Source organism: Monodelphis domestica, chromosome 8, assembly GCF_027887165.1.
Source record: "Monodelphis domestica isolate mMonDom1 chromosome 8, mMonDom1.pri, whole genome shotgun sequence".
Taxonomy (NCBI): Eukaryota; Metazoa; Chordata; class Mammalia; order Didelphimorphia; family Didelphidae; genus Monodelphis; species Monodelphis domestica.
The window spans coordinates 191,712,001-191,737,520 of record NC_077234.1 but is presented as its reverse complement, the minus strand read 5'-3'; the positions used below and the strand labels follow the sequence as shown (position 1 = coordinate 191,737,520).

The window sequence follows — 25,520 nt, the reverse complement described above, 5'->3', positions numbered from 1 at the left end:
CAATCTTTGTTTCAAGACCTCCAATGGAGGAGAATAGGGGTAATCCACTCTCTTCGATGACATTCTGCTCTAGTTCTGAATAGCTTTTCATGATTAATTTCTCCCTTACATCCAGTCTAAATGAAAGCGTTAGAGAGTATTGTCTCAATTAGCCTTTTTTTCTATGCATGTTCTACAGAACGCTCCTGGTCCCATCCTCAAGGGGCAAAGCCAAATAACTCCATTGATTTTATTTGGCAATCTTTCCAATATTGAAGAAGAGTATTGATTATGGTCCGATGTCTTCTCTTGTCCAGGAACCCCATGTTTCTTCAACCTGTCCTCAAGGTCTCCATCATCCTCAACTGTGCTCTACTGTAAAGATCCCTAATCTTTTTTCTGTATCATGGACTTATCTGGTAAAACCTACAGGCTCCTTCTCAAAATGCTTTTAAAATAAGCATTAAATAAATAATATACAATACATAAATAATGTTATTTAATATAATAAATTTAATTATTTAATATAATAAAATAATAAATAATAAATATAATATGTAATATATAATAAATATAAATATAATAAATAAATAATAAATAAAATAAGGATGAAATAAGATATGCAGGATGACAAAGAAAGTCAATTATGTTGAAATATAGCGATAACATTAAAAAAAATAGCAGTTCATAGAGTCCAGGTTAAGAATCTCTCTTCTCCTGAAGGCTCTATAATTTATCAATGTCCTTTTAAAAGAGAGTATGTTTTTCTAGATGTGGTCTAACCAAGGGTTGACCACAATGGTCTTACCAACTCCTTATTCATAGATATTACAACTCTCAATAAAACTTAATGTAACTATTTTTTTTCCTTTCTGAAATCATACCATTAATTTATATGGAAATAGTAATCCAATAATTTCCTTAGAAATTTTCCAGCAAATTGTTTAGGCAAACCTCCCACCACTCTCATTGACAAGTTGCACAGTTGTTCTTTAATCCAAGCGTAAGCTTTTATATTTATCTCTATTCCATTTCACCCTATTAGATCTGTTCCATTGTTCTAGCTGGTAGATATCTTCTTTTGGGTCCTGATTGGATCATCCAAGATCTTAGCTAACTGTTCCAGGTCCGTGCCGTCGATAAGTATGAAAAGCAAACTTTTATCTGAGTCACTGTAATAAAAACAATGGCGAGCCAATGGTCCTGGCTCTGTCCCTTCACCTCTACTCATCTATTTTCTTATCTGTAAAATGATGAGGCAGGTCTAAATGACGTCCACCATCCTGATCAGCTCTAAATCTATGATTCCATGAAAGATACTCTGGGCTCCTGAACGTGCTGGCCTCTCCTGACAATGGTGGAGACAGGCTGGGATGCTTGTGGACAGGATTTATTATTAGATATGAAGAAAAATAAGTTAAACTGTAACTTCATTTGTCTACTCTTCTTTTTCTTTGTAAATGGAAATACTTGTTTTGTTTGCTTTTGTAAACATTTGTAATAATAATAAAAAATAACAAGAGGTACTACAAAAAGCAAGGAAGATGCAAGAATTCAATGAATGATTTCCAAACTTCTAGCATGTATTTGGTTTTGGTCATTTTTCCATAAGAGTACTAACATCAGTAAAATTTTTGGACTATCTCTCCCCTTTCATCCAATCACTCTTTTTTTTCCCAAACCCTTACCTTCTGTCTTAGAATCAAATATATACTTAAAGGCTGCAAGGCAGCTGAGGTTAAGCCTAGGGTCATGGAGCCAGAAAGTATTTGAGGTCACATTTGAACCCAGGACCTCCTGTCTCCAGCCTAGCTGCCCTCCTATCACTCTTATTATAGTCACCTACCTATGAAACCAGAAGATGGAGGATTTGGTTGAATCTTCTCTTTTGTGTTCTCTTGGATTATGTCCCAGAGTTGCCAAATAAATTTAGGATGAAGAATATAAAAGGGTTGATTTGGGTTCTTCCTACGATGCTGAATATAGGGAGTGAAGAGATTGTAGTCTGGCTTCTTATACCACTGTGGGGAAAAAAAGATCAAGGGCATCAACGCCAGTTGCTATAGAAAAAGCAGCACACACATTCGCCTAAACAACAGTGCAGATAAAATCTGGTACCTATTCCTGGGGCAACCTAAGGCAGATGGAAGAGTCCAATAAAAGGAGCCTGAATGCAGCCTTCTGTGGACGGCTCAGTTCTCCAAAGAGGGACACTCCATGAGATACAGGATCCTCCAAGGGGAGGAGGAAAGTGGAGAAAGGTGAAGGAGTATCATCCAACTCCCTTTTTCATCGTTTCTTATTCTCTGCTCCAGAATCTGAACAGAGTAGCCTATAGACTATATAGATTACTATTTGTCCACATCCTCTCGGGGATACTAACTCCAACTGCATGTGACAATTTCAGGCTCCCTTGGAATTACATGCCATTCATAAGCCCCACAGAACAGAGAGTGGCAGGGCACCAGGGTGAACCCTTTGTTCATAAAAGTTAAAAAAAGTGGACACAATCTAGAAAAAAGAGCTGTTTGGGGACTATATCTTTTTGTCACCTCACCCTCTTCTCCTGGCCTCCTACAGGCATGGTGTCATCCACCTTGACATATGGATAGCTCAGTTATATTTTCCTAGTGAGTATACCCCTGCTGCTATTATTATTTGTATTTGTAATAAAAATATAATATATGGTACACAGAACTATATAGCATACATGTCTTCTTTACTATTCTCTCCATTAGAATCTAGGCTCCTTGAGGACAAAGACTGTTTTGCTTTTTTTTTTTTAACCTTCATCTTTTGTCTAAAAACTGATCAATTCTAAGACAGATGAGCTATAAAGGTGAGGCAACTGTGACTTACCAGGAACACACAGTTAAGAAGCGTCTGAGGCTAGATTTAAACCAAAGACCTCCCGTTTCCTAGCCTGACTATTCTCCAAGCCACCTACCTCTCCTCACTGTCTCACTTTCCTTTTAGTATCCTCAGTACTTTTTAAAAAATTACTTCAAGTTTTACTCTTCTTCCTTAAATACTTTTAATTACAAAAGAAGTCAAGATAACAGATACAAATATGTCTGTTTAAATTAACTTTAACCATACAATATGGCTTAAAAGTCATTAATTCTTTCTGCCTCATAATCATAGTACACTGGCCTGATTTAGACATCATCAAATAACTCAGAAAGATTTGAACATGTTATAAAAACATGTTATACTTGTTGTAAGTATATATGATGTTGAAACGTTTTTAAAGAACAAAAGAGAAATTTTAAGCATTATGTATCAATAGTGAAGGTATCAAATGAAACTTTTCACAAACATTAACAATATAATTAATCAAATGAGACAAAAATCAAGTTAACTTATTGCCTTAAGCAGTTAAGGAATGTGGTAGTTGACTTTTTATTTTGATCCTCCACATCTGAGAATTCACAAAGATAACAGTGTTTTTAGTTTAATTTTTAGTTTATTTTAGTTTATTTACTTATTTATTATTTATTTATTTTTATCTTTTAATATTTAATTTTAATTTATTTTTTAATTTAATTTAATTTATAAATTATAAAATATAAATTAATTTAATTAAAATAATAAAATTAAAATTTAATAAAATAATATAAATAAATATTATTTATTTAGTTTATTTTAGTTTAATTTAGTTTAATTTAAAATTTACCTAATACATATCATTTGATCCTTACCTTTCTGACACAGATAAAATAAACATTGTGCCTTCTTAGTAGATAGAAAAACCAAGGCTCAAAAGTTTAAATGACTTCCTAGAGTGAATCATTAAAGTACAGAGTTAGGTTGTGCCAGATTTATCATTCTGTCAAGTAGCATAAAAATATCTGGGGTAGGGCCCAAATGAGGCACATTTGAGAAGATTATGAATGACACATTGATATAATAATGAGATTTGAGTAAAAGAAGAATTTACATTCTCTTGCTAATTATTTCCATTAATAGGTCCTTTAAATAGGTCTGAGAGATGTGGATCAGTGGAATGCAAACCCTTAAAATTGAGAAAAATCTTAGTTAAATTAACCCAAGTCTCAGGATATTTGGGACTCCCTAAATGAAAATCCTGGCATTTTCTAGTTAGTGGGGGGAGAGGGGAAAGAAAGGGGAAAAATGAACATTTTACGAGCAGGCTAATAATTATCATGTATATTGTATCCGTATAGTTACACGATTGGTGCAATTCTGCTCCTTAAGGATCATGTTTCCCACTATTAATTATCCAGAAGCTATACTTGCCTCAGTGAATGAAAAAAAAATGATTCAGCATTGTTAGAGTGCTGGCCAAGTCAAGAGAAAAAAAAAGACTCTTCTTACCATGTGAAGATTTGCCGAGTACGGAGCAGGGTCCCAAGCCACTAAAATGACATCCTTATATAATGAACTATCAATGAAGTGATGATTTGGGTTGGTCAGAATCTAGAAACACAAAATACAATAAAAAAAACCTCTGCAGAAGCAACACGTTGGATATTAATTTCTTCAAACGAAAGAGATGACAACCTTGCAAAGTTTAAATCAGGTAAATAGAAACATTATGAACATTTTTTTCCTTGAAGTCTCCTTTCTAATAGACCATGTTAACTTGGATTAAGAAGCTGAATTTCATGCAGAAGAAAACATATGATTCATCACTTGTTTATATGGGTTTGGAGTTTTGGTTTTAAAAGATTATTACAAAAATGAATACTACCGAAATAGGTTTTCAGTGATAATGTACGTATAACCCAGTAGGATTGCTTATTAACTCTGGGAGGGAGGGAGAGGAGAGGAGATGGAGACAAAAAAGAATCATGTAACCCTGGAAATTTTTTTTTAAAAATAAAAGAAAAAAGAAGTTGAATTTTAATACTCTGATCTTTTCTGCCATTGTTTTACTGACATTTCCCTCTCTTTTATGAGGTTTACCCCACTGAAACTTCTCTGAAAACTTAGGATTCCTCATAAATTCAGAAATTTCAAAATGGAAGAGGCCATAGAGGTCAGCAACATTGTCCAATCTCTTCTTTTCCAGATTAGGAACAGAAGCACCGAAAAATTAAGCAACTTCCCCAAAGTTGATCTAGTGGCAAAGCTAAAATCTGAAAATCTTCTCATTTTACATTTTGCCTTCATTCCATTGTTGCCTCTCCCTTGCCATTTTGACTGGAATTACTTGGACTGGCTATGTGGGAACCTCACTTAAGAAGGGAGCTGTTTTAGAGTGATGTCACAAAGGTTCCGTTACCTGGAAAGGACCATTGAATAAAGAAGTTCTTGACTTGTCCTCGATCTTTGGGCATGGATGTCTTACCAAGCATTCCACCCTCCAGTGACATTTATATATGCATGTGTGTGTGTCTGACACACACACACACACACACACACAGTATTTATATATGCATTTGTGTTTATATATGCATATACGTGCATGTATATACACACATATGCCTATATGCATGTATTTTCTAGCTTTGCTAAAATATAATTTGTCTTTCACTTGCTGTAGTTGTTTGGCTCAGTGAGCTATGCAGAGAGCTAATCTTTACCTCTAACTCTTGACTCAAGATAAATCATTCAAGAACTCTGTCTCAGTTTTTTTCCTAATACAATACCTGCTGTGGCTCTAAGAATAACTTTGTTATAAATCAGCTGGAAAAAGAACATTTGTTTGAAATCTGCAAACAGGATTATTTTTATTTTTCACAGAATACTCCATCTTCATTTTCAAAGCTTCAAAAAAATAATATGTTCTCATTCAAAATTTATAAGGTACCATCCTACAGGTTTTATGAGATGAATCACAGAGTACATACTAATGTTGATAAGGATTTAGTTACAAATATACATATAAACCAGAAATTACCCCAAATGTCATGTACTTTTGTGGCTTTTCAATAATGTGATAAAGGATGGAAAGGTTTGCAGATTGCAAACCTTTCCATCCTTTATCACAATTAACACTCATAAAATAGCAAATAATTTAAGAATTTGGTAATGAAATTAGCACTGAAGTCATTAGACAAAACAGGTGCTATAAAATTTTAGTCTACACAGTGGGCAGTGTTGGTTTTTTTTTTATCAGAATCATAGGATTGTAGAACAAAAAGTGGACCTCAGACACTATCTAATCCTACCCCTTATTTTACAAATGAGGAAAATCAGGACCAAGAAAAATACTTGATTTATTCAAGGTCACATAGACAGTAGGGCATCAGAGGCAGAATTTGAACCCAGATATTCAAAATGCTATGCTGCCTAGCTTTGCATTAATGAGAAATTGAATGTTATGCCCACAATTATTTCATAATTTTACAAAGTAGTCCTATGACCCAAATTAATTTAGCTTTTTAATCATGCTATATTTTACTCCCCCATCTTCATGCTTTTAAAAAAAAATCCCTTGTTTCTAGGCTGTGCAAATGTAATTCATCAACTGCAGTAGCATTCTCATTCCCTATGCATAAAAACATACAGTTTTTCTTCATCCCTACCCTTTTATCAATGACTACCTTTCCTTATGGAATGTTTCTATTCTGATCTTCTAGGTGTCAATCCGTCTTCTCCTAATTCTACTCATGGAGGCTGTCAGCATGGAATCCTAAAAGAACTGTGAATGGTGAATCAGAAGGAACAGCTCTCACTCCTTCCTCTGCTACTAGCCAATGATGTGGCATCAATCAAGTCACCTAGTTTCTCATTTTTCTAGAAAACATGGGGCATCACTGAAAATGCTTTCTCATTCATGCCCATCATTTAATTTTTTGGCTCTTGTTTCCTCAATTAAATTTCTCAATTCGTTTTAGTTTTGGAACACTGAGATGCAGCAACACTAGCAAACATGGATTTCACCTACACAACCCAAAATATTTTTGTGTAGGTCATTCGTCTTACCTGGGAATTAATGATGCGCATGGTTGTTTTATTTCCAACATCTCTTTCATAACCATGTGTAGGAGCAGAGTTAAACCTCAAAACTGCATCATGAGAATCTAAGGGCACATAAGTGATAAGTTTACTTTTTTCCTCTCTGTAAATAAACAGAATCTAAAGGAAGTTGTAAATAGTCTTTTTGACATGAGAAAATACTCCCACCCCACTCCCTTGAAGAGGTGAGAGTTGTGTGGGTTTGGAATGTTACATATATTTTCAGATATATTCAACAAGGTGGTTTTTGCTATCTTATTGTCTTCTTTCTCTTAAAAATTTTCTTTTTTTTCAAGATGGACCTCTGGAAGAAGAAGGGGAAGCCACTGGAAGAAATACTGATGATATAAAAACAAAAGACATCAATTAACATTTATTTGAATTTTAAAAATTGATGCAATAAAATAAACCCATATTTTTATATACTTGTTAATAACATTCCTTGGAAGAATTTTCTGATAAAATTGTTATTATAGGTAAAAACCAACATGGAAGTAATTGCTCATCCAATGGTGTTTCTTTGCATAATGCTTTCTATGATTTTCACATATTTTAGATATACTATAGTACCATATAAATATGTTGTAGTTTCACATTTTAAAATTAATCATACTTTATGTAGTTGAATTTTTAAATTTTGAGACTTTGTGGCTTAGATCCTCTCTGCCTTCTACCCTGCAAACCATCAGACCCATGCATGACCAAAAGACTTGGAGGACATAGTTCATTCAGGAAAGCTGCCTGAGGAAGAGCATGAATTGATTTATTAGATTCTTTTTATTCAATTACACATTGAGCAGGCTAATTGTGGCCGATCATAGATGTATAGCTAGAAGAGATCTTAGATATCTTATTGTCCAAATTTTCTATTTTAAAGATGAGAAAACCAGAACTTGGAGAAACGTAGTGAGTGGTCCAAAGCTAGAGAAGTAGTAAGTGGCAGACCTGGGAATAAATCCAGTCTGACTCTAAGTACTGTATTCTTTGTCCTGTATCATACTCCCTCCCCTTAAAAAGGTACAGCCAGAACTTTTAGTCACATTTGATTATGGTGCAAACCTATATACTCTTAAAATTCTTGGGCATCTCAAATAACCTGTGTTTATGTAGAATATAACTAATATTTAACATGTCAGAAATTAAAACTTACACAATTTAAAATCCATTAAAATAATAGATCTCATTGCATTATTTTAATAAATAACATATTTTAAAGAAAAATATATTTTCTAAAACAAAATATAGTGCAAAGAGTAACATAATTTCACATATTTTTGCAAATCTTTTTAATGTCTCGCTTAAATACAGGTGGATTCTCCTATTTGCTTCTTTATTCAATCTGCTGCAATATGTTGTTTTGGTTGAAATATATGATGGAAACAGCTTCACATAGATATATGATTGGAAAAGAGAGAAAAGATTTTATAAAAAAATAAAATCTTAGTATTATTAGGAAAATAATTTTGACTTTGTGGATCCCATGAAGGGGTTTCAGGGACATGTAGGGGTTCATTGTCTACACTTTGATAAACTACAGATCTAAACTGAGCTACACACTTTTCTTTTGGTCCACACTTGTGATTCCATCAATGTATATAAGTTCCATTGTAGAAATACAGATTAAAAATTCCTCTGTGACTTAGAATCTTTAAAGATTTTGTGAAGCACTGAGAGATTAAATTATTTGCCTAATGTCATAAAATACTGTCCAAAGTGGTATCTGAATTCAAAATTTTCGGTCTCCAAAGCTGTCCCTTTATCCACTGTACTCTTATTCATTGAGAAATTAAACTTTTCAATTTAGCCTTTCCATAATTTAGTGTTTTTGAAACTGTAATTGAAACTCACACTAAACCTGATTTTAGTATACTCCTGAAATTGACGATTATGCCAAAAGAAAATGAAAAGGATATTTCAACATCATTGTTCAGTAAAAGGCAAATTTACAGCTTCTAGTCTAACTTCAGGGAAGATGAAAAGGCTCCCCATTATGATTTTATGCTGAAAGTACTTCATATCAAGCAATTATATACTTTGGCTCAAAAGGCTTGATCTGTTCTCCAAGGTATGGCTCCTTTCACTTTATTTCAATGACATGTTTCCCAATTCTTCCATTAACTAGGTGATTTGTTGTTCAGTTGTTTTAGTCGTGTCTGACTTTTTGTGACCCTCTTTGGAGTTTTCTTGGCAAAGATACTGGAGCAGTTTGCCATTTCTTTCTTGAACTCATTTTACAGATAAGGAAACTGAGGCAAGCAGGGTAAAGTAACTTGCCAGGGCCACACATCTAGTTAAGTGTCCAAGGCCAGATTTAAACTCAGGAAGATGAGCCTGACTCCAAACCTGGTGTTCCAGCCTATTCACTGTGCCTCCTAATGGGTGTTAAGAGATATTTAAAAAAAGAAAACTGTCATTTATTAAATCTCTCAGCAAGTGTAAGACACACTTCTAGGTGCAGCTATCGGAATCAGAGTGGGGAATCTGGACACAATTTAAGCCAATGTCTTCATTTTACAAATGGGTAAACTGAGGTCCAGAGAGGTGAAGCAACTTGGCTAAAATCTCAATCTGAAGTCAGATCATTTTACTCCTAAGTCAGTTTGTGTTTTCTATGATGCCCAGTTGCCCCATATAGTTCAGTCACCTTTGGACATGAACAAGTAAAAATATAAAGATTGTAGTAAAAAGAGTTTGGACTCTTTTAATTATACAGTAGAATTTCAGGGCTGATTTTTCCTCTTATAAAATAATCTATCATGTTAAAACATGTCTCTCATCTTTCAATAGAGAAAGAAGTAGACAACAATAGGTATAGAATGAATCATGCATTTTCAGAAAAAGGTAATATATTTTGGATTATTGCATCAATTTGTTATAGAGGAAGGTCTTACAGAGAAGGAAAGAGTGGACAAGAGACATAGAAAGTGAAAGAAAGGTACCTAAAATAAGAGCATCAAGAAAACATTTTTTCTTTTTTTTCTTTCTTTATTTTTTTAATCCTTCCCTTCCCTCTTGGAATCAATACTGTGTATTGGTTCCAAGGCAGAAGAGTGGTAAGGGCTAGGCAATGGGGGTCAAGTGACTTGCCCAGGGTTGCTCAGCTAGGAAGTATCTAAGGCATATTTGCACCCAGAACCTCCTGTTTCCAAGCTGGATACTCTGTCCCTTGAGCTACATAGTTCTCTGGTGCTGGAATCTTAACATATATTTACTCTAGTATCCTGATCTCTGAGGTCATTAATGCCACATTCAATGCAATTGAAATGACACTGGCTCTATAGTCTTAAGTACCTGAGTTCAAATCTGTCCTCAGATCCTTATTATCTGTGTAACTTTGGGTAAGCCATTTAGCCTCTAAGGGTCTCAAAAAAGTGAGGAAGTTGTATTAGATAGTCTCAGCCCTTTTCCAGTTTAAGTAAATTATTCTAAGCCCCTTTACCCATTGAGTCTTCAAGGGAATCTGTAGCTTCACTTGGTTTGAATTTCTCAGAACATGATTCCCTCTTGGGGGGGGGGGGGACTGATAAAGGGAAGTATCATCATATCCTTAGCTCCTCTTTGGATACCCAGCACCTTCCTAATTTCCTCAGCCACTTTTCCCTCTTGAATTGGAAGGCTGGAGAGTAGAGCACAAAACTTCTCCCAAAGTCATCTTTTATAGAGAATAGGGATCTTGACCTTCCAGCCAATCTTCCATTTTCTATTTGCAACTCTGTTTAGTTTTAATTCTATGGACTATGATATTCCTATACTGGGTACTCCCTAGTATCAACCCCCTCCCATCCTCACTCTCCAGTTGCCTTTTAGAGGTGGTCTTTGTCCATTTGATCATAAGCTACCTGAGGATACAGACAGAATCTCTTTTTCTTCTTTTCTTTCTCTTCTCTTTTCTTTGTAACTTTTTTTCATTTCTTCCTTCCTACATTCTTCCTTTCATCTTTTCTCTCCTTCTTTTGCTCTCTTTCTTTTCTTCCTTCTTTTCTTTCATTATTTCCACAGTTTAGCACTGTTTTTGGCACATAGCAGGGGCTTAATACATTTTTTTTTGTACTGCATTGCATTGAATTGGCTGATGTTTTCCCATAGGAAGGTTAGAAGTTAGATATAATGGTTAGGCTCAGGAGTTCAGCTGTAGTCTACCCACTAAACATTCAATCTAAATAAAAAAGACAACCAAGTCTAGTGATGGATTTCCCCAACAAATTGATTCAGTGTAACTGATCAGTTATTTTGCTGCCATATAAAGTCACAGAATTTTAATTATAGTGGAAGTTTTCTTTAATTTCAGGTTGTCTCTAAAGTCCCTCTGAGCATGGACATTCTGTGATTATCTAGTCAGAAACCTTCATTCTACAATTTCAGAAACGGAAGCCCAGGAGGGTAAAGTCATGACCAGTTGGTGGTGGAGCCAGAGTAAGAAGTGTATAGCCTCAGGCGTCCAGTCTTCAGCTATGCTATTATACATTACTTCCTCAAGTCTAGCCTCGGCTTAAAATACCTACAGTTCTCAAGCAGTGGGTGCATTTTTTTTAAACCCTTACCTTCCGTCTTGGAGCCAATACTGAGTCAATACTGTGTATTGGCTCCAAGGCAGAAGAGTGGTAAGGGCTAGGCAATGGGGGTCAAGTGACTTGTCCAGGGTCACACAGCTAGGAAGTGACTGAGGCCAGATTTCAGTGGGTGTATTTCTAATTAGAGGGTGCATAATTGCACTATAAGGAATGATGAATTGATGAATTTCTATAAGAAATGGAAAAACCTACATGAACTGATGCAGAGTGAAATAAGCAGAACCAGGAGAACATCATGCACAGAGACACTGTGGGATGACCAAATGTAATTGACTTCACTATGATTAGTAATGATCCAGGACAACTCTGTGGGACTTATGAGAGAGGATGCCATCCACATCTAGAGATAGAACTGTGGTAGTAGAAATTTAGAAGAAAACATGTGATTTATCACTTGTTTATGTGGGAATGTGACTTGGGGTTTTGGTGGTAAAGAATTACTCTTTTACAAAAAAAAATGAATAATATGGAAATGGGTTTGAGTGATAATATATAAATGTATAAACCAGTGGAATTGCTGGGAAAGGGGGAAGAAAACATGAATCATTGGAAAAAAATTAAAGAAATTATATAGTGAATAAATGTAAGTCATCATACCTCTTATGAATTTAATTTCCTGAGAAGTTGTCCCACAGCAGACTTACTATACATTCTTGAGCTTTAAACTGTAGCTTTCTTAAACCTACTTTTGTAGTTTAAGTCATCCAAGACCTTTTTTATATAGTGGCACATAGAAATGGCCTGTTGATATTGATCTGAATCACTAAAAGTTTAATATGTGGCAAGTGTAGAGGCAAAAATAACAGGTTCTCTTGATAGGGATTTATTTTTTTTCTCTAGTTATAGTTGCCTGAGATTAGCATCAGGTGAAGATAAAAAAAAGAAAACTATTATCTGCTATGGAAGAGGGAAATCTGAAAGTATACCTTTGTCTTTTATGGTTGTGTCAATTACTGGAGAAGGAAATGGCAAATCACTCCAGGATCTTTGTCAAGAAAACCCCAAATGGGGTCACTGGGGATGTCACTGAAATGACTCAATGATAACAATAATTATTGGAATCTTCTCCAATGAGGCTCTGAATGATGATGCTATCTATTAATATACAAAAGCAAAGTGATAGTTAAAAAAAAATAAACATCCGTGGGGAGAAGGAAAGGATGTGAAGTTTGTTTTTAGAAGAGACAAAATTTCCTTCCTGGCACATGGTTATTTGTTGACCTTGATGACTGCTAGAACTGATGGGGCAAGTGTACTACACTTAGAGACTAAAAACTTTTAAAAACCAAATAAATATTTGAGACCTCTTTTAACTCCCCCAGTTTGCATCCACGTTTTCTGTCTTTTTTCATATCTAAACTCCATGCACAAAAAGGAAAGCTATGAAATAGACAAAGGAAGAATCATATCTTTTTGTGTCTTTGATAGCAAAAGGCAATAAGAAAGAACACTGAATTAGCATAGGAAACAAAACAAAGAACTGAACCTCTCTCAATCTCTCTCTCCCTCTCTCTCTCTCTCTCTCTCTCTCTCTCTCTCTCTCTCTCTCTCACACACACACACACACACACACACATGCACACACACACATACTCACACTCATACACACCTCTCTCTGACTCTGTTTCCTCAATTGTAAAATGAAGAGTTTTTACAAAGTATTCTTTAATCCTTCCAGGTTTACACTCAAATTCAATTCAACAAATACTTATTAAGTGCCTACTGTGTACATTGGGAGAGAGAAAATTTCTTTAAAATGTGCCCTGCCTTCATTGAGCGTTACACTCTTAATATGGGAATCAAACAGAAACACAGTTAATGATATATGATGAGACATTCGTTTTTGGAGATGGCAAATGAGAGAAATTGTTTTGCTGCTTTGTGCCTTTTTTGTGAGTTTTCTTCTTTTTTCTTTTTCTTTTTTTGCATGACAAGTAGGAAAGAATAAAATGGTTTTTAGAATAAAAATTCAAGATTTTAAGTTTTTAACTTAATGAGAAGAAAAGAATGTAAAAATATTAATAAGTACATTTGAAATGTGAAAAGCAACATATTTTATAAAGTCAGAGGGGAAGGCCATTAAAGGATCAAGAAGGGCTTTAGGCAGAAAGTAGCATTTAAGTTGAACATTAAAGGATGGCTAAGAATTCAAAGTATATCCTTGGTAATGAGACATTGAGGTCTGCCATGACGGATGCCAAGATTCACCATGAAGTTTGACCAAAGGGTGATACATTTTCAGCTCTAGCCAAGATCTACTTGGTTAGGTTTACATGAACGGAGAAAATCTTAGCTCTTAGAAGGAATAAAGTAGAGAACTGAACAGCTAATGAGGAGTAGTGAGGGTACTAGAGGAAGAAGGAATAGAATGATCCAAGCTATAGAGGTGTAGAGAAAAGGCACAAGGAAACCTTACTTGACCAGCTAATAATTCGGGAAAAATTAGAATTTAGTTTTCTGCTATTCACTCTGTACAATAACTTAGGATCATAGGTTTCAAGCTGAAAGGGATTTTAGAAGCAATCTAGTTTGTACAAATGAGGAAATCAAGGTTGAGAAGTTAAGTGATTCCCTCATGGTCACCCAAGTGAGATGGAACCAAGATTTGAAACCAGGTCTTCGGACTCCAAATCAGTAACCATTCTGCTGTAACACTGCTCCTCTCCTCTGGGGAGGTAGGCTACTGGGCACAGCCCTGCCCCATAACAACCCTGGAATGATACTGACATTTTTTTTTGACTTGGAACTGTGATTTTGTCAATGTAGAAAGCTCTGCTGATATGGAACTTCCTCTAATGGCTTGCCTTTTTCTGTATTAGTAAATCATTATGCTTTCAATGGAATCTCAACTATTAAACTTTAAATCTTCATAGTCAACCTGGGAAGGAAAGTGGGGCAAGGGCTATTTACAGAGAGAGGATCAGAGACTGGGAGAGCGAAGGACTTACCAAAGATGATCCAGCTAGCTGGAGGCAGAGCCAAGACCAAAGGTCAGGCTTCCTCTTTCCTAATCCATTGCTTTTCCTACTTTCTCCCAATCCTCTCAGAAGAGGATGCTTTATATGCCTTTATGCTCTGGCATCAACCATTCATTAATTGTGAAATCCTTAAACATCTGCCCTCCGCATGCCAATCTGACGCTTAATTAAACTGCAATCTAATTTTTTTTCTAGCTCAACACTTTTGAAGAGTGAGCAAGGACTGGCTTCACTCCTTCATCATTCCTTTCTCCACGATTGCTAGATGAGGTGCTAAGGCTAACAAATGATTACTGTTTATATATTATGGAGGAAAATAACATCTTATGACACGGGGAAAGAATTTCCATGTTGCCAAAACAGTTCTGTTTGCTTTTAAAATAACATATTCTCCAAGTTGATGGTGTTTACAACTACACTTTTCTCCTTTCAAAAACAATTACAATGTCTGACTCAGTCTGGAAGGGGAAAAAAGGTAACTTTCAAATTATATCCCTGGTGTAAAAAAAAAAAACACAAGAGGGAGCTCAAGGGCAACCAATGGAAGAACCTCATTTATGTGGGGTTTCACTTGGGGAGATAATGGGAATTTAATTTAATTTTTTTTTTTTTAAGATTCCCTAAGCATGATCAGATTTGTGGTTTTGGTATATTAGAGGCTTCTCTATAGACTGGAATGGCAGGTGCTTATACTAGTTCTGCCATCAATATATTATATGACCACGACCTTGGGGAACTTCTGCTTCTCAATTACCCAGCCTCCATCCTTCGCTTTCGAATAGAGAACATCAAACCTGATTCCCCCATACCTACGTGCTTCCTGGAGGGAGGTTATAAAATTGATTTCGACCACATAGTTCAAGGGACGGAGTTCTTTGGAGGAAGGGACTACATAAATATTGAGTTTTATAGCTATTATTAAATTCCATGGGTGTTCTGTCTGTGGTGAGAGAGAAAGGGGAATTCCAGAATCTACTGTTGAACAGCTGTTGACTAACAGAAATAAAACCCTCCCGGTATCTTTAAATTGAATTAAGCATTGAATATGTATGCACATATAGAGAATATACATATATGAAAGTGTGTGGGAAAGGAAGGGACTAGTACAGAGAATTTTTAGAAGGATTTGTTTGAAGGAACCTAGAGAAAACTGAAAAGTTTAAAAATATACATACACATACGAGGATTCAAAAAGAGTAATCTAACTAGGATACTGCAATTCTACCAATGATTAATCAGGAAGAGCAGTAATAATAGTCCTTTTTGGATGGCACTTTGAGAGTCACAAAGCTCTTTCTTAAAAGAAAAAAACAAACAAACCCTAAAATGGACAGCGTGGTACAATCATGTCCATTTTATAGATCAAAACTGAGACACAGAAAGTCAAACTGACTCCCTCAAGGCTGTACTATGAATTAGTGGCATGCCTAAAATTAAAACCTGTTCCCAGGTTCTAAGGCCAAGGTACCAAAGGGACTGAGATAAAACTTGAAAGTGTTTCTGTGCCTCCATGATCCTTTCCATTTTCCCCTTTCTAAATTCTGACTAGAGAAGAGACTGGAGAGATAATGAAATAATATAAGGTGTGATATGGGGAAAAGGGTGATATACTCAAGAGAAATGGAGAGAGAGGATAGGAATCGGAGTCTTGGGATAAGGACTGACCCTGTGATTTCACTGATATGGTAAATTCCTAAATGAGGAATCTCCTGTCAGTACATATCAGGAACTTCTTGGCAACTAAAAAAAGAAAGAAAGAAAGAACCCTCACCTTCCATCTTAGAATCAATGCTCTGTATTGGTTCCAAGGCAGAAGAGCAGTAAGGCAATAGGGATTAAGTGACTTGCCCAGGGTCATGCAGCTGGGAAGTATAGAACCCAGGACTCTCTATCTCTAAGCCTGCCCCACAACAGCTCATAGTTTTAAGAAACTTGCTTACACTTGGGCTATAATATATCTCAATGTCAAAGGTGAAAGATGAACCCAAGTTTTCCTAGCTCTTCCCAATAACTCATGTTGGCTCTCAACATTTATGTCTCAGGGTCAAAATTTCACCTCTCTGGTTCCTCAGTTCCTTCTTGTGTAAAACAAAAATTTGGCTAGGTGGCCTCAGGGTTCCCCTTTGAGATCAGAGGATCTGATTTTCTGACTCAGAGTCAGATGGAAGATGGAAAACTAATCTGAATAAAACGCAAAGAGTTTCAAATATGAACAGAAATGAATAATTTGGCATTACAGTATAACATCATAATCTCTATTTTTTCATTACAGTTAGTATTCAGTTAGGAAAAGGAATAACAAGATTGCTTTTAGCCCCAGAAACTTTCAAATCATTGGTTATTTTATGAAATAAAAGGGAAAAAAAAACTGAGGATACCTTGATTTGATTTTAGTTAAAAGGACATCCCAGAACATAGGAAAAACCTATTAAGAAGGTATAGGTAGAGCCAGTTAGGTGGCTCAATGGATTGAGAGCCAGACCTAGAAAAGGAAGATCCTGGGTTCAGATGTGACCTCAGACACTTCCTACCTGTTGTGACTCCATTGCCTAGCAATATATTCACTTCTGATTCTAAGACAGAAGATAAGGGATTTTATGCAAATTTTTTAAAAAAGAAGAAGGTATAGATAAATCTCTTCCTTAGATTCAAACTTTTGGTCAGATCAGAAAGATAGTAAGCAGGTGATGACTTTTTCCTTTATTTAAACTGGCACTTTATAAATGAACGTACCATTTGGTTTAGTTGCAATGTAGCAATGTGTCATGGTATCTGGCTGAATGCTGTTAGTACTAAATGGGGGTATTTCAGAACCAAAGGGACTAAGAGGAGAATGGATTACCTCGAACAAAGATTGTGGTTCCCTGAAAGGCAAAGCAGGGTGGTAGATATGATGATGGAGGTAAGAGGAGTCAAGACCTACAAATCCCACCTCAGGTACTTTTTATCCGCATAGCCCCGGAGGCAAGTGATTCTCAGCCTCAGTTTGTTCATTTGTTGGATGGGGATAATCATAGAATCCATCTCACAGCATTGATTTGAGGATCAGATGAGATAACATAGTCACGGTGCTTTACAAAGCACGTTGGATCAGTTACCAAATAACCATCGATTTCACCTCTGCAACTTACCTCTTCAATTCGTCCACTTCTCTCTATTTCCACTAACACCACCCCCCAGTACCGGTTCTAGTTACCTCTTAAGAGGTTTTTTCTATTTCTACTTTCCCTTGGTTCCAAACTAGCCTTCATCATAGGTCCTGACTAATCTGTCTTAATATTTAAATCTGGCCAAATCATTTCTATACTCTACAATCATCAGTGACTCCCAGATACTCATGAGTAGTTTAAACTTATTTGCATCTGGCATCTAAAACCTTCCCCAATCTGGTACCTTTTCAGCATTAGGTTATATCCACACATTCTATATTCTAGCCAAGTTCTACCTCAATTTCCATCCTGTGCTCTTTCTACCCTTGGTTCCATGTTCACATTATTCCTTGTATCTATAAGGTGACCTTCTCTCCTTTCATAAGCCTCTGAATTCTTACCCATCCTTTAAAACTGAAAGAATATAATGACTTTTTCCCATGATGCTTTTCTCAACCTCCCCACCTTCTCATTTTCACTTCATTTACCACCTTCCTTTTTACCCCTTCCTTCACCATCATCATGTAATATTGTGCATCATTCCCATCTCTGTTGGTATCTTTTCTCTGTGCTGGACTGTAAGCTCTAACAAAGCAGCATTTGTTTCATTTAAATATTTCTCATGGTGGCTTAGCAACTGATTGGTACTGAATAAATGTTTATTGAAGGAAAGAAAGAAACAAAATAGGTTGGAAATTGAAAGGAAAACTCTGGACAGAAGCTGTGCATCTATATCTCTGTGTGTGTGTGTCTATGTAATAACATCGACACAAGCAATATAATTTGTAAAAGGATTGTGTTCCAAGAATCATTCAAAAGTCGGTTGTTTGGAACCACAAATTCATTTTTCTTGTGGAAAAATGCTATAAACAGTGACTTTTAGATTCCTGGTCCCAGCTAGCCCCCAGAAGTCTTTTTAACCCATGCTGCACCTACAATGAATGTATTTTATGTGTCGCTACTCTCTAGAATCTTTGTGCTCTTGTCCCCATGCCTGTTTGTCCCATGATTAGAATGTCTCATGAGTTATACAAATTTTGGAGGCTTAGTCTGAACATCTAACCACAATAATATAGCCTTGTTTTCGAAGGGAAATTAAGCCTGTGGTCAACAGTGAAAAGAGTTCTGAGGGACCAGGGAACACAAATACTTCCTTTCCATCCTTTCATTACTCCACTGTGAGTCCCAAAGTTGGGGCAAGGAAAGAGAAGAGGGAATAAGTCTTATTTTCTTCAGGGTTGGAGGGTTCCCCTTCATGCTCCTCATGTTCGCTGCTTATTTTACTCTGAGAATGCCTTTACCTCTTTGGCCTGGTACAGCGGACATGACACTAAAATCAGAGGACCTATGTCCAGATCTGCTTATGATACTCATTAACTCCGTGCTTTGGGGACCAAGACATTTCTAACATTATTGGGTTTTTCCTACTCATCAGATTCCGAGTTCCAAATCCTGCCTCAGACACTTAATTGGCATATGACCATGAATAAATCATTTAACCTTTGTTAGCCTCAGTTTCCTCATTTACAAAATAAGGATAATAATAATAGATCCTATCTCCCAAATGAGGTCAAAATGAGATAACATAGGCAAAGTATTTTGCAGATGTACAAATGTTATAGAACTAAATGATGATTGTTGTTGTTGTTATGCCTCTGAGATCCCTTCTAGCTTCTGCTGAGCTCACAGCTCAATGTCTTAATGAGGAAAAAGGACTTAATTAATTAAGTGTCTGCTAACATTATTATGGTCACCTTGTTCTAAGATAGCTCAAGTGTCTCAAACAATAACACAGAACAATTACCCAATCATTGCTGAAAAAATGGTGGGTGAAAAATGTTCTGAACTCACCTATTTCTTCGCCCAGAGAGGAATTCAGGATTGCACCTGCAGACATGACTACTGCACAGCTACCCAAACCCTGAGGATACAGTTTGCTCAGGGGCTCTTGAGGGACGTGCTTCTCCCAGCCGAGGTCTGAAAAGGGGGCTTCCTTCCCATCCAGGGTCCTTACACTTACTCGGTCCCTGAGCTCACACAAGAGCTGTTCCCTTGTCAGCTTGGAGTTCCGCTTTCCCCTAAATCTCACCCTGTGCTTGTTGGTGGTAAGATAATCTTTCATTGCTTTTTGTAGGCGTGGATTTAGCATTTTTGAAGAGACATTTCCTTTCCAAAGTCGGTAAAGAAAGGACTTAGACATGGTCGAATAAAGTCTATCCCAATTGTGGGGCAACTGACTTCTCCTGTGCCTTGAGATAATTCTCTTTTGATTGTGTCTGATGCCCCCTTTCTGGTCCTCCTCACTGAGGGTGATGAACTTCACCATCTGCTGGCCATGGCTGTGTGACATAGGTTGGCCCATAGTAAAAAAATAGTCATCCTCCCCTTGATAAAAAATGCGTGGGGATTTTTTTCTCATCTGAGAAGGAAAAAACTCTTCATTCTCCAAACCATCTTTCATTTCAGTCCATTTCTGAAGACTGTTGGGACCTGAGTTAAATGAATCAAAAAGATCTCCGTTGAGAAGCACCTCATTCCCATCGATGGTTGCAGAAAAAGATGGGTCATGCATGGCGCCCATGATTGATCTCTGTTTTCCTTGAATAGGCAGGATCCTTTTAGTTTCAACAAATGAGAAGGAACTCGGAACTGGCTCCACAGTGTTGCTATCTGTGAAGTAGATGAAGATCACTAAAAAAAGGAGACCCCAAGCAAATATCCCGAAGAGCATTAGTTGTTTCCATTGTTTTAAGTTCGGTTTCATGGCAGAGCCCGTATCAACACTTCTGTGTCCTGAAGTCGTGGTAGGCAACCTGCCGGACAACATCAGAGGTTAGTAGAAGTCCACTGAGCACTTGTCTACAAAGATACGATGGAGAATGACACATTATGATGGGCTGACCAAGGGCAAGCACCACAGATCTTTCTCCGAGCTTCTCTCACAATTTGCATGGAAACATTCTTACTTACTGGAAGTGAGTAGAAGAGATAAGTTCTTTTTCCTTACCCATTTAAGTAATAATAATTAATTATTAATTAATTAAATAATCATTAAATAAATAATGAATACATTTTCAAAAAACCTTTATCTCCTGCTTGCTATTCAGTCAGTTCATAAGCACAAGGATTTATTTAGTGCTTACTATGTATTGGGCCTTTGAATAAGTCCAGAAGATAACAAAATCAAAACAAACAAACAAACAAAGCCCAATCTCTCCTCAGGAGTTTATGCTCTGTGAAATGAGATAGCTAGGTGGTAGAGTGGATAGAGCACTGGGTCTTCAGCAAAGAAGGACTGAGGTTCAAATTTAGCCCAAGACATTTACTATGTGATCTTGGGCCAATCATTTAATCTTTTTACCTCAGTCTCCTCATCTGTAAAATGGAGATAATAAAAGCATCTATATAATAAGGGCTACTATATATATACATATATATAATATATTGTCATTAAACAAATATGTTTAACAAAATTCCTGGCACAAAGCAAGTATTCTATAAATATTAACTATCATAATTGTTAATAAGGTAAAAAACATGTACATAATTAGGTACACAGGAGATCCAGAATAAATTAAAAAGTAACCTTAGAGAGGGAAGAACCTGAGATTTGTGTGTGAGACTAAGACCATCTCTTGTAGAAGGTAGAATCTGAATTGAGTCATGAAGAAAGTGAGGGAGTCTTGAAAGGAGAAGATGATAGGAGGAGGGAGAATATTGTATGCATGAAAGTTAGTCCATGCAATGGCACGAAGATTAAAGGAAGTGTTGTCTTTAAGGAAGAGCAATTACAGCAGTGTATTTTAGCTACAAGGTACAAAGAGAGGGAATATACAAGAACACTGAAAAGATAAGAAGGGACGAGGTCATAAAATGCCATAAATGACAAAAGTGTTTCTATTTGACCTTAGAGGTAAAAGGGAATCTTCCACTGGAATTTCACTGGGGGAAATAAAGTGGTCAAATTTGTGCTTCTGGAAAATTGCCTCCATCTTTAGAGGCTCAGTTCTCTCACACAGAATTCAAGTTTCAAGAATTATATGCTGATGTTAGCAATAGTCTCCCAAAGGCTTTGGTTGTGGGAATGGCTGGAGATGATGCTCCAGATTACTATTTGTTTGGGCACAGCATTATTTCTATGTGTTTGTGAGTGCATGTATACATGCACATAAATACTCAAACACATACATATTCATACACACACATAAGCCCTTGCTTCATTTCTCTGATATTTTTTAGTTAATAGGCATATAAGATGCCATAATTAAGTAACAAAACTATTTTAAAACAAATATACTCAAAGTTATATGGGCTCCTTCAAAAGAGTCCTTTTTGGAGGCCACTCACTTATCCCAATAATGCCATCATTTTTGTTCACATATATATATTTTTATAATTGCTCTTTGAGAGTTCATTTAAATATTCTAAACAGTAGTAGATATTTGAAAGCAGATTTGGTTTGTTTTTGGAACTTGCTATGCATCATTCAGAGTCAAGCCTGTCAACAAGTTGAACAAAGTAGGTGATAAACCCAGCTGATACTTATATATATATATATATATATATATATATATATATATATAAACAAACTAGAACCTGACTAAAGTAATCATAAATGGAGATCAGCCAAGACGGTGAATTAGGAGGAAGCAACATAGTCCAGTTTCTCTCATGTGTATTCTAACAAAGATTTAGAAAAAGCATCAATCTGAGTTGGGAAATCCAAAGAGAAAATACAAAGAGGCAGATTACCATTTCAGGGAGTAGAAACAGGAGCCAGACACCAGATCTGTCCTTCTGAACCTAGAATTGGATTTTGGATCTAGCCTAGAGTAAGGAAGGGACCTGTAGGTAGCCTCCGGGTTAACCTGTAATGGGCAGGAATGGATCCAACTGACACCTGGTCTGTTCTGGGGCTCTTTATTGGGATAGGATCAAGAACAAAAGTGAGTAACAGCTCTGACTGCTGGCACTGGAAGTAGGGTTATATTCAGCCCACAGACTAGGGCTGATGTCTGTAGCTGAGTGACAAAGGCAAGGAGTTCAAAGGGAAGACATGCATCCTCAGAACCCAAAAAGCCTTTAAGCTAGATTACTGGGGCTGGGAGCAATAGCAATCTCCTGCTGTTTCAATAAGAGGAAAGTTTATTGTTTTATCCAAACTGGGATTAGGAGTTTGAATAGCTCTGACCAGGGATTCAGTAATTATATATCATTCATTATGCATCAAACTACTTAGAGTACACTAAAAGTTTAGATTGTCCCCCAACTGGACTACACTTGAGATCCTTTAGAATATAAAACTCAAGAAAATATAAACCAGGACCAAATAAGCACCCAACAGTATGACTTCCAAAAGGGCAGCGAGCCTAGCCATAATACAAAATCCTAATGAAGCAAAAAAACCTCTGAAGATAAAGACATATTATGGAGATAGAGATCCCAACACACAAATCCAGAAAGAAAGAAAAAATGAAAACAAAACCAAAAAACCCTCCAAAACACTCACAAGCAGAAATTCTAAGAAAAACACAGCTTGGCTACAAAGTCAACTAGAATTCCTAGAAGAAATGAGGAAGTAATTAAAATAATCAGATACAAGGTTTTCTGGGTTTCCTCTAAGTGACTCAAAAGAAAAATTTTAGTTAGACATTCCTGAAATATCTTGATCAATGGTAGCATCCTTAGAACAAAAGTATTGTCTTCCAAAGTGAACATTTTGGAAGGGACCCTTCATTTGAATGTATAAAACTCTAATAGCTTAAAAAAGTATAACAAGTCTTAATAGGTTATTTACAAACTTGGTGTATGGATGTGTGTTTGTGTACTGTTTGTAGATGTGTTGGGGGAAAATCTAGGAGGAATTCAAACATAGAAACTTCCTTTTCTTGTGCAAATTCATATGTATATATACTTCAATTTTACATTATGGATATGAATATGTATATACATATATATGCTTATATATATAGAGAGAGAGAGACTCAGTAGAAAAAATTCTATACAATACAGTTGGAAAGATAAAGACAATAGACAGATTTTCTCTAAACGATAGATATAAATATATGCCTACACACTGTCTATAAATTCACATATATGTATACTTTCTTAAAAGCACAGGAGGACTAAAGAAAGAGAATAGGAATGGGGGTGGATAGGTGGTAGAGTAAACAGAGTGCCAAGCCTGGGGTCAGGAGAACCTACATTCAAATCTGGCTTCATATATGTGGTCCTAGATGTATGGTCCTGACATTTGTTCTGGGCAAGTCACAATCCCATTTGTCTAGCTCTTGCCCTTCTGTCTTAAGAATTCTTACTAAGTAAGAAGGTCAGGTTTTTGTTTCTTTGCTTTTTAAAATTTGTAAAGAGAAAATTTGAATGTAAAACCAATGTGCAATAAAACAAAAAGCTTGGATCTTCTAAGTGAAATAATTGTTCCATTCTAGTCAATGAAGGGGCAATAACTTAGGATTCAATTGTTTTTGCTGACCTTTTACAACTGAACAATTGTCCCTGTTCCAGAACCAAATGGTTACTCCACCTAGGAAGTAGAGTAACTTCACTTCAGTGTCAATAAAATTTTATATAACAGAGTAGAAACTCATTAAAACTCATATGGAATAGTTTTTAATAAAAAATGCTTAAATCTAAATTATGAAATGAGTTGTTTTTGCTGTTTGCTATAGAGAAGATAATAATTTAAAGGACAGAGAGAGATGAGAATAAGATTGTATGAAATAGACTTCTAAGTCTAACTCTCTCTCTCTCTCTCTCTCTCTCTCTCTCTCTCTCTCTCTCTTCTCTCTCTCTCTCTCTAATCATTGAAGAAACTGAGATCCAGAGAATTTAAATGACAACCAAATTTACACAGAAAGCCAACTTCAGTGACAGTATTTGAATGCAGTTTGTCTTTCCACTTTAAGTTCCTAACTTAAATTGTTTGGCCAAAGTGAGGTTGTGGATTAAACATTCTCTCCTGATCTCTCTCTTGCTCTCTCTCACTCCCATTTCTCCCTCACTCCTAAATGTGAAATAGAAGGAAAAGTGAGGTTAAATTACTCTGAGCTCCTTGGAAACAAGTATTACAATATAAGAAGTATTTTTCATCAGCTAAAATTTATGTGGTGCTTCATGCATTGTAATAATAGAATAGAGTGGGATAACTGCCTCAGCACATAATGATGATCTGACTTTTAATATTCCAAAAGTCTTTGTTTCCAGATCTAGAAAAAGAGTAACTACAAACTTAAGAGGCCAATTAAGAGAATACTTTGCAAAATAATTAAATAATAAGCAACTGAAAAAAACTGTGTTCACAAAGCCTGGGTAGGATCATTAAAAGTGTTGCATTAGGGGGAAGCTAGGTGGTTTAGTGGATTGAGAGGCTGCCCTAAAGATGGGAGGTCCTAGCTTCAAATCTGGCCTCATATACTTCTTAACGGTGTGACCCTGGGTAAGTCATTTAACCACCATTGCCTAACTCTAACCACTCTTCTAGCTTAAAATAATATATAGTATTAATTCTAAGACAGAAGGTAAGAGTACTGTTGTTGTTGTTAAGTGCTGTATTACTCTGATAGCACAAAGATAAATACCCAGGACAAGAAATAAATGGTCAGACAGAAGAAACTATGTGTTGGGAGTAGGGTGGGACTAAAATAGGGTAACTAATACTTTTCTTTAACATAGTCTTATACAGAGAAATTTGTTACAGACAGATATATAGAAATCTGTTCGCAGAACTAGACAGAAAACTGGTGACTAGGCAGTCAATCAGTAAACAACATTTAAAAACTGAAGACATCTTTGATTTTTCATCAGTCCTCTCATTTATTTTTGAGTCGCCACATCCTGATTAATTAAAGTTAAAATTATCTTTCACATTTCTTTCACATTTCCTATACCTCTTGCTTTTT

At 36.1% G+C, this 25,520-nt stretch overlaps 1 protein-coding gene across 3 annotated transcripts in view; it reads right to left on the bottom strand.

Annotated features, from left to right (window-relative positions):
• The window catches only part of ST6GAL2 (ST6 beta-galactoside alpha-2,6-sialyltransferase 2), a 111,780-nt gene that overhangs the window by 22,105 nt on the left and 64,155 nt on the right, over positions 1-25,520 (bottom strand). For 2 of the 3 annotated variants that reach the window (XR_008913839.1, XM_007500962.3), the window contains exons 2-5: positions 19,456-20,417; positions 6,874-6,971; positions 4,318-4,419; positions 1,826-2,000 (exon numbers count right to left, since the gene is read on the bottom strand). Coding sequence is in view for 2 of the 3 variants with exons in the window: in XM_007500962.3 (XP_007501024.1) it covers positions 1,826-2,000; positions 4,318-4,419; positions 6,874-6,971; positions 19,456-20,417 (1,337 nt within the window). In the remaining variant the exon portion in view is untranslated. 3 annotated transcript variants of the gene reach the window in all.